General features: G+C 48.2%; 1 protein-coding gene across 1 annotated transcript in view; it reads right to left on the bottom strand.

Annotated features, from left to right (window-relative positions):
- The window catches only part of LIMK2 (LIM domain kinase 2), a 53911-nt gene extending 45091 nt beyond the window's left edge, over nucleotides 1–8820 (bottom strand). The window contains exons 1-2 of the mRNA XM_063144135.1: nucleotides 8737–8820; nucleotides 625–724 (exon numbers count right to left, since the gene is read on the bottom strand). Of these exons, the coding sequence (XP_063000205.1) occupies nucleotides 625–724; nucleotides 8737–8776 (140 nt within the window). The 5' untranslated portion in view covers nucleotides 8777–8820. The remainder of the gene's footprint in view (nucleotides 1–624; nucleotides 725–8736) is intronic.
- Nucleotides 8821–15133: the final 6313 nt, after the last annotated feature.

Here is a 15133-nt window from a genome sequence, read left to right on the forward strand (position 1 = left end):
GTGCACATTTTGGAAATGTACACTATTTTCTCCCATAAATTAAAGCATGTTTGTGCTCATTTTTCAAAAGTGTTCATTTTTAATATGCATTTTTCAAGTGTATGCAATTTTTAAACATATTTTTTGCTCCATGAATTGCATCGCAGGCTCAGAAATATATGGAGCTGGGCCACAGATTGTGTTTGTGTTCTGCGAGCAGCAAATTGTGCAATTTCTGGACAAAAATGAACTGAAGTTAATTTCCCATTACCTCCCCACTTCACAGCTACAAGCTGAAGCAGAAGCTGTAGCTCCTCTCATCTCCATCACAGGACACTTGCAACAGCAAATAGAATTGCAGAAGGTTGCTAGAGGTGCTACAGAACCATAAGGACAGGAGTGGAGAACAAGCCATCACCTTATTGCGAGCAGATTCAATCTACATAACACCAGAGATGACATATTAAAAGCAAGCTTCCAAAGAAAAAAGTCACACTGATGGTGAAAATCAGAGGGTGGGCCGCCCAGGCCCTTCCATGAGCAGGCCTAGCTGGCCGCCTGCTCTGCATTTCTGGAGTCCCCCATGCTGAGAGGGTCGGCTTCGGTAACCAAGAAGGACAAGGCCACAGGATTAGATCCACCTACCGGAAGCAGGAGATGTGCCAAGCTTCATTCACCGTTCTGTAGAGGCGCTGATTAGCGGCAATGCTGTCCCCACAGCCCAAGCACTTCCATTCTTCTTCACCTGTACACAAGCACAAGGATTTGTCACTTCAGCAGCTGCCCTGGAACAGGAAGAGCATTCCCTTCACTCCTCAATAGGTCAAGTAAAAACAGGTGCTGCTGCTGCAGCAGCAGCAGCAGCTGGAATCCCTCAATGTGGCCTTTCACCAGTCACAGGATGCAAAGCAGTACAAGTGTCTGAACCTGCAACCAAGTCCCACTGTGATGGAATTGTTGGCTAGAATGTGAGAAGAAACGCCCCAAAGGCCCATCGAGGCCAGCTTCTGCTTCCTCCGGGAAGCCCACAACCTTGCCAGGCGCAGCAGCGCCCACTGCTGTGCCCCAAACACACTTTGGAGGGGCTGTCACAAGCTCCCCCTAAGCCCCCTGCCCCCACTCCAAGCACCGTCCCAGTCAAGGTCGGAGCCTTTTAAAAAATGTTCTTTTCTTTTATTTGTGCAGAACAGGAAAGTAATATTTTCCCACATTTTCCAGCCCCAAGCAAGTGTGCACAAGGCATTAAAATGCATGACTCAGGCTAGCCTTGTCTGGAGCGGTGTGCATTTGAGTTGTGAAACATACAAGGTAGCAGGCAAGACTAGACGGCATATAGGCTGGTTTGCCAGCCTTTGTCAGTTGACAAGTGTATCGATCGCCCCTTAGGGTATCGAACAGGGTATCGATCGCCCCTTAGCAAAGTTATCCCCAGGGTTCAGAGTGTTGCCTTGAACCTTGGGGTCACCTGCTAAGAATCCCCACTTGCCCAAGTCCCCAGCAACTGTTTTCATAAAAAAAAACACCTCACACACACCCCTTTTCACTCTCAATCGCAGTAACTGCATCTAGTTTGACAGTTGTCAAGCTAGATGCAGTCACTGTGCATGGGAGCGCAAAAGGGGTTGGCACACACTTTTCTATGAAAAAGAGTTGCTGCCCAATCGGGAAGAGGTGAATTGTGAGGAGAGCATCCCCAAGGATGGGGACAACTGCTTAAATCCTGGGGATCTCCTGGGTAGGTGGGAAATGTTGAGCACTTTACAGGTGGGGAAAAGTGTTCTCAGTGTTACACAGGCTTTAAAGGGAAGCAGCAGTTCAGTATAGCATTTGAGCCCAACAATCCTGCAGAGGAGGACTTGGCTTGACCACTTTGCCTAAGCTATGCTTTGAGCCCGGATTTCTCTCTTGCCATCGCATAACACCAGCTCAAGGTGTGCTCCCTCCCTCATGAACTCCAAGCACACAAGCCCAGTGAGCTCATGGTGATTCTGCAGCAGAGCGCTACTTAGAGAAGTCTTTCAACCATCAATGCCTCCAGCAGCCACTGCCCACCCTGTCCAAAGGATTGGGTACTTGCACACTTTAGTGCAATGACAAAAGAGGCAGAGCTTCAAAGGCTGGAAACCCCAATCTAAAACTTGTCTCTGCAATGAACTTATTAGATCAACCTGGTGCCCCCTGGAAACGTTGGACTACAGCTCTTATCATTCCTGGCCAATGCTGGCTGGGGGTGCTGGGAGTTGCAGTCCCACAGATCTGGTGGGCACCAGGTCAGGGATGGTTGCATTACATGGACATAGGCAAGCCATGATCTCTGAGCTCTCCCAATATGCAAGATGAGGAAAATAATACGGGATTATTCATACTCTCAGCTGTGATATAGATGCAATGCAGTATTATTTCTCACAAAAACCTATTTGTCCACCAACCATGGAGGCTTCATGTACCAAGACAGAAGGGGGGACACAAACATGAAGGATTCACACCACTAATTTGATTTCCGGCCTGGGAACCCTCAGGAAGGGGCCTAAGGCAGGATCTGGCCAAACGCTCATGGAAAGGGGAGGCTGCATCTGCTCAGGGTCAGACCGTTGTGCTGACTCTGCTGTACAAGTCAGGATAGGGCGGGGTGGAGTTTACTGGGCATGGAAATGTCCTACGGGGAAAGCAGAAACTGCAGTCAACACTGGACTACCTTCCAAAGACTTTTGCGTAGCCATACGAGCCTTAGACTAAAGCTAGGTGGTAGTTTAAAAAATATAATCACCATCCCTTTCTTTGCATCTAGCAAAGAGGCCACGGTGTCTTTTCATAGAATCATAGAATAGCAGAGTTGGAAGGGGCCTACAAGGCCATTGAGTCCAACCCCCTGCTCAATGCAGGAATCCACCCTAAAGCATCCCCGACAGATGGTTGTCCAGCTGCCTCTTGAAGGCCTCTAGTGTGGGAGAGCCCACAACCTCCCTAGGTAACTGGTTCCATTGTCATACTGCTCTAACAGTCAGGAAGTTTTTCCTGATGTCCAGCCGGAATCTGGCTTCCTTTAACTTGAGCCCGTTATTCCGTGTCCTGCACTCTGGGAGGATCGAGGAGAGATCCTGGCCCTCCTCTGCGTGACAACTGCCACGACACAGGCTCTGAACACCAGACCCGGCCGAGGCTACTCCCTGCTCAAGCCAAGCACCACCACTTGGTACGTCTGAGGCAAGGGATAAAGCCCACCTTCCTCCAAACTATGTGGAGAAAGGGGTTTAAAATGGAGAATGGATTTTAATATATATAATAATGTGCTGTGAGTTATATCTGCTTAGGTGAATGATTGTCAGAGTGGGTGCTGAATGTGTAAACTTAAGATGATAAACGCCAAACAGACACGTGGGATTTTTATGGTAGTTTTAAAACAAACAATCAAAATTTATTTTTAAAAGTTCATAAGCTTTGTTTCAAATAACAACATTTAAAAACCTTTTTGAAACCTTCCATACAATCCTGTCACTCTCACATTCGCGCTTTCCTTTTTCTCACCCAATCACTCTTGAACTTTCTTTATTATCAGTATTGATTAATATACTTCCACTACGTGCACACCACACTCTAAAGACACCACTCACTACACTGACTCTCAAATTTCCCAGAACTTAAGTACCATAAATACTGAGAGCACTACAGACTCTAAGAGTACCTAACAAGTCTCCCTGAAAAGTTTTCCTGAAAAGAACAAGAACAAGAACTCTCAATCCCCCCCCCCCCGTCCTTCCCTTATATATGACTCCTCCCCCCTCCCAAGACATTCTAACTCCGCCCACTCAGGCCAACATTCTACAAACCACAGACTTACAAACTGCAGACATACATTTGGAATTGACTTGTGAGGTGTAACGCCACAACAACCTTTTAAGTATTTGAAGAGTGCTATCATGTCTCCCCTCAATCTTCTCTTCTCCAGGCTAAACATGCCCAGTTCTTCCAGTCTCTCTTCATAGGGCTTTGTTTCCAGACCCCTGATCATCCTGGTTGCCCTCCTCTGAACACGCTCCAGCTTGTCTGCGTCCTTCTTGAATTGTGGAGCCCAGAACTGGATGCAATACTCTAGATGAGGCCTAACCAGGGCTGAGTAGAGAGGAACCAGGACCTCACAATGGTTTTCAAATGCTCTTAATCAAGTCACAAGCCCAAGAGCCTGCATGTTACAGAACAGTCTGTGACTGGGTTTGGATGACACGATTGTCAATGGTTGATTAAGTAGCGAACTGTTGCTTAAAAAGTCAATTGTTGACTATTGGTGTCATCTGACAAGCCTTTGCCACATCACGGTTGGTTAGTTCCCCAAAATAACCAACGCAAATAACCAATGGTGTACAGAGTTGAGTATTTGCACAAATGTTGATTATTGTGTCCACAGACATCTGTCAGCTTCCCGGGATGAGCCCATCCCGGGGTGGGGCACCTCAATCGGTGGCTCCCCACATGCTTCCTGGGACGTGCACCTGCCAGCCATAGGTGGGGGCAGTGGAAGGATTTCTCCCGTGGCTGGACATGCAACACCAAGCCACAGGAGAAATCCTTCCACCTCCCCGCCCCAATATCCACAAATGAGCTTCTGTTCCGAAGCCCATTTGTGGATATTGGCGCAGGGAGGTGGAAGGATTTCTCCCACAGCTTGGCGTCACCTGTCCAGCCACGGGAGAAATCCTTTCCCCCCCGCCCCGATATAATAATTGTTATTATTATTATTTTACTTCTTACCCACCTCTCCCTTTGGATCAAGGCAGGAACAACATTAACTACAACAATACAATAAATCAAATGCATAATACTGATTAAAGGAGCATATAAAGCCGATACAATATTAAAATAACGATCAGGACATCTTAAAATGTAACATCAATCCTTGCAACGATCGCGGTGCCCCACCCCAACCAGGGATGGGATGTGCATGTCCTGGGAAGCACAGCCATGCAACTGAGCAGGGTTGGAAGAACCCCATATGGGCTCAGGCACAGTGCCAAGTACTGACAATGGGGGGGACCCAGCCGGAAGCCTTATCTTCTACAGATCTGTCTAATCCCCTTTTAAAACCATTCAAGCTGGTGGCCGTCACTACATCTTGTGGTAGTAAATTCCATAATTTCACTATTTGCTGAATGTCAAAGTCCTTCCTTTTATCTGTCCTGGCTGTTGGGTTTCATCTCTGCCCTGCATGAACTTAGAATTCGCCTCAGAATGCACCAAGATCCTCCTGCAGCAGCACACTGGAGGGAAAGACTAGGGGCAGCAGCAGCAGGACAGCTGTTTTTCAGGGGAGGTGGGTTGCCATTACTGATCGCCTAAATGAGGAAAGCGGATTCTCCTAGAGAACACTAAGAGTCCTTACAGCCTTGGTAACCCCACCTATGGCTCAGACATGGGAAAGAGCTCCCTCTGGGAAGAGAATCCCTTTTCATAGAGGCAAAGTGTTTTAAATGCAGGAATCTGCCATCACCCTGCTGAGATTTCCATATTACAAAATACCTTATCTCACACTCTTGAACAGGAACAAAGCCTCCAGACAGCAGTTATTCAAGCGTGCTACTTGTTTAACAAAACCATCTATGGAACAACAAGTCTAACACTAGATAGTGAGACTCCCACGCAGGTGGGTCTCTCTAAATATACCCTGAAGGAGCTCGAGATTTAAGTGCTAACACAGCCTCCGTTGCGGGAAACACAGCAAGGGTCAGTGCTCGGAATGCAGTGGCCTTGAATTCCTGGCTGTCCCTCTCCCAGTTCCAGTTTTTAAGGATCACTTCCTCCTCCTTCCACATTGGTTTCATATAGGGTTGAAGGTTTGTCCTGGTCCTCCCACTTTCTACAGCAACTCTTGTTACAGCTGTGAAGTCGCAGAACACAGAGAAGAAAAAGAAATCCAGGCAATGACATTGACTCCAACGTCAAAGTTGGGATGATGCCCATTCCTGCTACACAGGGATGTCACCCAGCAGAAGTCACCACAGGTCAACTAGGCATTAAGAGAGTCTTCAGATCTATGTAGCACAGCAGGAAAGTCCTTAGTTTCAAATTTGACTTTGCAGACGCACCTAGCGTCAGTCAATATGTGGCCACAACTGGGCTCTCCCAAAATAAGCCCATCTTCACAAGAATTCATTGAATTCATTCCATTCCAGATGTCTCTCACAAAATAATGGTGGGAGAACCCATTTCACAGCAATGTGTCTGCCCTTTACCAAGGATTCTGGGATGTGAAGTACTTTAGCCCTCCTGGAGCACTACCAGGGAGATCTATGGGACCTGTCACCCTGTGCAACCCAAATGCAGACTCCATAATAGGGGTGTGAAACCATGTTCTTGGACTAGAACCCCCATTAGTACAGCCAGCATGGCCAATGGTCAGGGATGATGGCAGCTGTAATCCAGCAACATCTGGAGGGCCAGAGGTTCCCCACCTCTGCCCTAGAAAGCGTTAACAACCCTTTGCTAACACAGCCTCTACATGGGAATAGCAATGACAGAGGGTGTCTTTCGGGGACCCTATTCACCACGACCAAGGACCTTACTGAGGAACCGTTGATAAGCCTCTCCGGATGCCCAGGCTCATAGCTTGCAAGTCTCTGGGCTAAGGCAAAAAAAGACTTTTCAATGCCATAAGCAACAGCTTCATCATGACTGCTGGCACCGATACCACATCTGATAAATTCACCTAACATAAGTAGCACCACCCAGGGCTGCAGATAACCTACATTCCGGAGATAAGCACACACACAGCTCTCACACGCTCACTGCCAGAACAATACAAAAAGTTTACCAGCTTCCTTCAAAAACTCAATTTCAGTCATGTCAACAAATGCAGCCCTGTAAGATAACTGGGTCAGGGTGACAGGAGGGGGTGTGTGTGGAAGGACAGCGCCCTGAGATCCTTGTGATATAGGGCGGGATACAAACATCTTAATAAATAAATAACAAATAAATAAGTAAGAGAGAAGAGTTGCAGCAGGCATGGATCCAAAGACACAAAACCTGAGCTCCAGCCACCCCCAGCCACAGACAGGGAGAGAGATGGAGCCCCGGGGCAAACTCCCCCACCCCCGCCCCAGGTGGGAGAGAGCAGGTGTAGCCGCATCACGCCACACCACCCCCACTGTCATCCCACCATTCACACCCTGCACCCACCCACCCACCCTAATCGTTGCCACCGTCGCCTGCCTCCTATTTGCATTGCCACGCAGGGAGCCGCATGGCTGGAACAACAGGGGCAAGAAGAGGGCAGGCAATTCTCTGGAGAGCCTCGCCGGCTGCTCTCTCCCTGCAGCAAACACCATGGTAGGAGAGCCGCCAGCGGGGTTTCCCAGAGCACCTGCTCCATCCACGCCTCCACCTGATGCGGACGCCTCACCCTGCAGGGCCAGCCCTGGAAAGAGTCTGCATTTCCGGGCCTTAAAGTCACAATAAGCGAGCCCGCTTGGCCTAAGCCAGTTGAATTGGAGCAAGACAGTGCCCAGCCAACGCCTATTAAAATCAATGGGGTCTCTGCCTTTGATTTTAGTAGAGTAGCCACTCAAACACCAGTAGTCCAGCAGATTTACACAGATGCAAGTCAGGCACAAGTGAGCAAGACTGCTTAGATGACAGCACCCATGCTGAGCCCAGCGTAATATGCCACGCATGGGTGCTCTCCCACCCCCACTAACTAAATCAGAAGCCACCTGCGGCTTGAGAATGGCCAAGAGAGGGCCACCACTAGCCACCCAGCCCTGTTATGCCCCCAAGCTGACGGAATGAGAAAGACACCCTGTAAGCACCTTCACTGCTGGGAGGGGATTAGGGGCCTCTTGTGGAGATGGCAAAATGCTGGAGCCAAAACCTGCCTGCCGCCTCTGAGGAGGTTAAGTTCAGCGCCAGCTTTAGGGGAAGTTCTTTAGAGCTCCTTCTCATCTCACAAGCCACGTGGGCTGAGGCCTGGCACAGAAAGGCAATTCAGAATGGAGCACCTCTGAGCATGTGCAGAGCGCTCCCCCCTCCATTGGCTGAAAACTCTTTAAAGTACCCACATGTCTGAGTGAGGCAGGCAGCGGCTAAGCAAGAACTTCCCAGGCCAGTCAGTGCCCTTGTACAAGATGCTGGGGACCTCCGCGCCCTGCTTGCGAGTAGCCAGGAACATCTGGCTGGCTACCCCTCAGGGTTAACGGCACCTCTGCCCTGGAGATCCTCACGGCCAAAAGGAAGTTATAAAAACGGCCAAGCGGAACAAGCACAGCCGCCCATTTAAACCTGCCTGCCTTCACCTGCCCCTTCTAGATGGGCGGGAGGCTTGGAGTACACGCTCCACCCTCCCCAGCACCATGCTGGCTGTGGACGATGGGCCTTGTAATCCAGGGAAGGATGAACTAAACCGCGTTATTTAGTCTCCGTTTCGAGACTCATTAACCCCAAAGGTCTGAGCCGCAAGCAGCGCGATCAAGCCGGCTGGCTCTTCCTCAGGAGGGCCAAGTCATCGAGGGAGGGAAGCCGGCAGCGTGAACGCCAGGCTGGAGGGAAGGGGCGGCCATCACTGCCCTGCCCCTGCCCTGCCCGAGAGCTTTCCAGAAGCATCAGGCAAGACCGTCCGGGGCTGGAAACAGGATACTGGGCGGCGGGGGGCGGGGCAGCCGGGCTGTCCTCCCCTCCCCGGTTGCCTGGCGACGCCTGCCCGGCCCGGCTCCCGTGGCAGGTGGCGGAAAGAACCGGCACGGAAAGGAAATCTCGGCCGCGAGCCCGTCTTACCAGCCGGCGGGGCCGAAACCGCGGCGACTCCGCCGTCCATCGCGCCTGCCGGACGCCGCCAACTTTCTGCTCAGCGAAGCCCCTCGCGCGCGACGTCACCCGGCCTCTACGGAACGCAGGGTGGGACACATCTCCCCCTCTGCAGCACGGAGCACACCGACGACGACGACGTCGCCGCACCTGCACCCCGCCCTCCTCGGCGAAACTAGCCCCGCCTCTCCTCCTGCCAGCGACCAATCACCGCTCCGCTGCCTGCTCAGCACGCTGCCCCGCCCCCGACCGTCATTTCCAACCAATAGAGCAGCAGGTTCGGCCACTATTCCCCCGCCTCCTTCGCTTTGACTGACTCTCGTTCTCACTGCTATGTTCCTTCCGAACGTTCTCGCCCTCCCTCTCTCCGCCGGGGAACCAATCAGAGCTTTCCGCTCCTGCTCATTCAGCCGCTGCACGTGGAAGAGAATCCGCGCGATGACCTCACCTCTGGGCTGCGCGGCGGGGAGGCAAGGGGCGGGGCTATGTTTTCAGTAGCTATTGTTATGGTTCTCCATCCTCCCCAACCTGGCGCCCTCCAGTGGTGTTGGACTACAACTCCCATCTCTCCTTATGGCTGAGTATGGTGGGAGTTGTAATCTAACATAGGTAGAAGGCGCCAGATTGGATAAGGCGGCTATAAAAAAGCAACTTATATAGGTGAAACATTAAAATAGGGGTGGGCAACTTGTGGCCCTCGGGGTGTTTTGGCATCGCCATTGGATTCACTGGCCAGGGCTGAGGGGAGTCGTGGATCTCCAGCTTTTCATCCCAGTTATTGCATTTTTATACTGCCCCGTAGCTGAAGCTCTCTGAGCAGTTTACAAAAATTAAAAACCATTTAAAATGCATTATACAAAATACAAAAAGGTCATTTACATAAAACTACAGATAACATATATCTAAAAACAATTTGATAAACCATCAGCCAAGAAGATGATCAAGAACTAATTTAAACTGCCAACGAGAGAAGAGGCAGTTTTAACTTAGCACCAAAAAGATAAGAGTCAGAAGACCTAAAGACGGTCCTGCACGCGCTGGTAACCTCAAGGCTTGACTTCTGCAATGCGCTCTACATAGGGCTACCATTGTACCTAGTTCAGAAACTTCAACTACGGTAGTTCAAAATATGGCAGCCAGGTTGGTCACCGGTACATCTAGGGGTGAGCATATTACCCCAACATTAAAATCACTCCACTGGCTGCCAATTAGTTTCCGGGCAAAGTACAAAGTGTTGGTCATTAAAAGCCCTACATGGTTTGGGTCCAGGCTACCTGCGGGATCGCCTTCTCCCATACAGTCCACCCCGCACACTCAGGTCCTCTGGGGTGAACTTACTTCAGTCAGCTAAAACTAGGCTGACATCAGTTTCCCAGAGGACCTTTTCTTCTGTCACAATTCCCAGATTGTGGAATGGCCTGCCGGAGGAGATTCGTAACTCTCTGTGTGATTTTAAGGCAGCTTTAAAGACTAGCCTTTTCCGGCAGGCCTATCCAGATCAATGTTAAATCATGAATTTTTAAGATGTATTGATTCCTGTTCTAATGTTGTTCCCCGCCTCGATCCAAAGGGAGAGGCAGGTTAGAAATAAATATTATTATTATTATTATTATTATTATTATTATTATTATTATTATGTTGGCGAAGGCGGGCCTCGTCACAGAGATCATTCCCCAAGTGGGGGGCCACCACTGAGAAGCCCCTTGTTGCTTCTCAGTGGTGGTTGCTGCCCTCTGAGCTTCCCTCAGCAGAAGCACCTAGAGGAGGGCCTTAGATGTAGAGGATCGGGTACGGGTTTTGGCCTACAAGTTGCCCAACCCTGTATTAAAGCAATAACGAAGAGAATCAGGCCGGAACTGATCAGCAACAAAACTAGTTGCAGGTGAAAGCAGGGGGAGGCAGGAAGCAGGTCCTTCAGAAAAGGGCCGGACAAGGGAGAGGACACTGCTGCTGCCTCCCTGCTTCACTTGGGCATTCCCCTTGGCCTTAGGTCAGTCCTTGCAAGAAACAGGATCCTAGACTCAGTGGGGTGGGTCTTGGTCTCATAATCGTCTGATGTTCTCCAGGCCACGGAGCACGGAGTTCCATGCTCCAGGTGAGGTGCCCTACCCAAGAAGACTGCCCTGCATACTCACCTGTGCTGTGTCTGAAGGGGGTGGGTGGGACAGAGCAGGGCCTCCCTCTGAAGCAGGGGGAAGCCAGGATGGTGCAGCCCTCCATCCAATCCCTGGCCGTACACTTGCGTTTTGCAAGGCGACAGGAACCTGTAATGAGGAGCGTCCAATCTCCATTCCCACAACTGGGAGCCACAAAAGGCGCATGATGGCTTCCTCGGTGGAAGAAGTTGCCTGGGGAAAACCTCCTGGGGTCAGACTGTGGGGCCTACCTAGAATGTAGAGGAACCACAGTTGTGCTGCCTGGGGATGACGGGAATTGTAGGCCAGCACATCTGGAGGGTGTCAGGTTAGGGATGCCTGCTTTAAAGGAAGGGCAAGCAGACAAAGGTGTGCAAAAGATGTAGCTCCAGCTTTAAGAGAAGAACTGCAGCTCTGGGGCAGAGTCCCGTCTGCTTTTGCATGCAGAGGGCCCCAGGTTCAGTCCCAGGGAAGAGTCCTGTCTGAAACCCTGAGAGCTGCAGCCAGACCACATAACGACAACACTGAGCTAGATGGGCCCATGGTCTGATTTTATATAAGGCAGCTTCTAAAATTGCCACCATCACTGCTTATCTCCACATTTTTTTCTTCATCTAGGACTAAGCTGATTATTTATTTATTTATTTATTTATTCATTCATTCATTCATTCATTACATTTATATCCCGCCTTTTTTCCTCCAAGGAACCCAAGGTAGCTTACATAGTCTCCATTTTATCCTCACAACAGCCCTGTGAGGTAGGTTGGGCTGAGAGTCTGTGACTGGCCCAGAGTCACCCAGTGGGTTTCCATGGCCAAGTGGGGACTAGAGCCCGACTCACAGTCCAACACTCTAACCGCAAGCTGGTGGGAGGCAAGTAAGTGAACGAGCAGCTGTGTCCTGGTCCAGCTGGCAGGACCAAGAAGCAGTGGGCTCTTTGGAGGTGGAGAGCGGGTGCATTCGCCGCTCTTCCCATATTCCGCCACCTGATGCGCCTGCATCAGGCTGCTTCGTGGTAGGGCCGGCCCTTGTCAATTTCAGACACTGCTGCTCACTCAAACCCTTGCCAACACCCCCACTTGTGTTTCCCAGCAAGATAGTGGGTCTGTGCCACCTTGGAGGAAGAAAGATTAAGAAGTCCTCTGATATTTGATATGTGATCAGTCAGTGCACCTGCTCTTCCCCTTTTCAGGATCTTGTTGCATATAATAGCCAAGGGCACAAGCAATTGCCCAGGAGCAATTGTCTGGGCAGGTCTCTGCAGAGTCAAGCATAATTCATATTATTAATTATTATTAATAATAATAAAAACAGCAGACACGATCATCATATCAGGCGAAGGCTAGAGCAAAAGCATCCGTTTCCAAAGACTTCTTAAAAGCCTGTGATGATGGAACATGGAGCACTGCAGATGGCAACTCATTCCAGAGATGTGGGGCCACTGCAGAGATGGCCCTCTCACATGTGGTCACCCAACTAAGTCCTCTTCCAGGTGGGCAAAGGAGAAGGCCTCTCTTGCTGATCAAAACATGTGAGCAGCTTGATAAGAATGAAGGCAGTGTTTTAAGTAATCTCATAAGCATGACATGGGCACCAGCCCTAGAGACAACAGGAACGATAAAGCAAGTGAATTCACTCAAGAAAGATTATGTACGGAACGGAATAGTGATATTTATTTTCGGCTTGATGCTTGATGATAGTTTGGAAGGACTGAAAGAAACTAGGAGGCAGGAGTACAAAGACAGAGTCTTGTTGCAGCCAATAATATTATTAAGAGGTCCTAAATGTAAAACCTCTAAGGAAGCAGTTATACATTTAATCCCATAATAGTCAGGTTAGTGCCATCAGCCACATGGCCATCTCCCCTGCAAGGAAGGCACCCAGGCTGCTCCTTGGCTGGTTGGACGGTTTCACTTGGTGAAGCTCCCTCAGAGCCCATGCATTCAGCAGTCTGCAGGGCAACCCATCTTCTTGGAAGAGAGGGACAGGACTTGGGTGGCCAAAAAACAGACCTGGCTAAGGAGGCTGACCAAATACGGGGCACCCTTGTGAAATCATAGGCCATACCCTCAAAAAACCCAGTACTGAGAGGACCAATGCCCATGGCTGAGCAAGGTTGCTAAGTAACCATGGCATGTCTTCCATTGTGACACGGCCCCCAGCTGGAAGGCCTTCAGGAGGCCTCTGGGGGAAGCGGTCTTTGTGGGTTGTGAGGAGATAGAGAGAGAGAGGGAGTTAGTGAGTTAGAGGGAGTTGGAGAATTGGAGAGAGCTAGTGGAGAGTTTTGTTATTATTTTCATTATTTATTTATTTATATTTATTTATATTTATTCATATTTATTTATTTATATTTATTTATATTATTTATATATTTATTGTTTATTATATATTTATTTATATTATTACATTTAATATTATATTTATTCATATTTATTTATTTATTTATTTATTCATATTTATTTATTTATATTATTTATTTATTATTTATTTATATTATTTATATATTTATTGTTTATTATATATTTATTTATATTATTACATTTAATATTATATTTTTTCATATTTATTTATTTATTTATTCATATTTATTTATTTATATTATTTATTTATTATTTATTTATATTATTTATATATTTATTGTTTATTATATATTTATTTATATTATTACATTTAATATTATATTTCTTCATATTTATTTATTTATTTATTCATATTTATTTATTTATATTATTTATTTATTATTTATTTATATTATTAGAGTTAGTTAGTGGGAGGGACAGTGAGGGTGTCTAAAGAAATATTGAATCCATAAAGATGTGAGTAACATTTTTTATATTCTGCTTCTCGTACTAAATGTGATGGTTCAGAAACCTAGGGGGACTCTCACTTTTCTTTCATTGCCAGGTTAAGATTATAGAGATAGATAGATAGATAGATAGATAGATAGAGGGGCTTTCCTTGGCTCTGTTTCAGGACTCCTGCGGCTGATGCAGGATGGTGCTGGGATTCTATTTATGACTAACCAGTACGATGTAATGATTGGAGTGTTGGACTGGGTTCAAGTCCCCACTCAGATATGAAACACATTGGGTGACTTTGGCCAGTCACTGACTCAAAACCAATCATGTTAAAGAAATCTTTATTTCCAGGCAGCAATAGAGATTGCTTCTTACATGGTCATAGAATCATAGAGTAGTAGAGTTGGAAGGGGCCTATAAGGCTATCGAGTCCAACCCCCTGCTCAATGCAGGAATCTTCCCTAAAGCATCCCTGAGAGATAGCTGTCCCGCTGCCTCTTGAAAGCCTCTAGGGTGGGAGAGGCCACGACCTCCCTAGGGAACTGGATGCATTGTCGTACTGCTCTAACGGTCAGGACGTTTTTCCTGATGACCAGCCGGAATCCGGCTTCCTGTAAATTGAGCCCATTCGTCTGTGTCCTGCACTCTGGGGTGATTGAGAAGAGATCCTAGCTTTCAGGTATTCGAAGAGTGCTCCTAACCCCCCTAAAAAGCCCAGGCAAGGAGCTTGGAAGAGGCAGAAACTAGCTGCAAAGCTCAGGGGGCATGCCCTCAAGGGACCTCTGCCCCCTCCATACTGTAGACTGAAACCAAAAAGCTATTTGAAAAGGTTTTCAAGTAAGAGGTGCCCAGATGTCAGAAACCTCCTTCCCCAAACACACACAGCTGTTTGCTCAGGTTTTAGCACGCTACTTGCCCGCTGTTTAAGCTTGCAGTCAACACTGGCCCAAAGTCACCCAGTGCATTTCTTGGCTGAGTGGAGACTCGAACCCAGATCTCCTGAGTCCCAGTCCAACACACTAACCATTACATCACACTGATTTGTCATAACTAGTCAAATTGATTTCAATGGGTATACACTAAGTATGACAGAGTCTGGCTCCAGCCAATAATGAACCTCAAATAAAACTTTTTTGAAAAAAGTCTTAGAAACCTCATGAAAGAGAGAAAATATAATGGAAAATTCTTTCTGAAGTAGTTATACATGTTGAGCTCCCCTCCCGTATTCATGGCCCTTGGTGGGCTAACTTGGCTGTGGTGGTAGCAGTGGGCGGCTGAGACTATCCACCCTTTCAACGTCCCACAATTCCTCCGAGGAACATGAGCTCGCAAAGGATTGGGATTAGGGATTTGAGGCAGGGGTAGGAAAAAAGAACTCCAGATATTTGGGACTTCAACTCTAAGCATTCTTGACCATTAGCTGTGCTGGCAGGG

This window comes from Elgaria multicarinata, chromosome 18 (assembly GCF_023053635.1).
Source record: "Elgaria multicarinata webbii isolate HBS135686 ecotype San Diego chromosome 18, rElgMul1.1.pri, whole genome shotgun sequence".
NCBI lineage: Eukaryota > Metazoa > Chordata > Lepidosauria > Squamata > Anguidae > Elgaria > Elgaria multicarinata.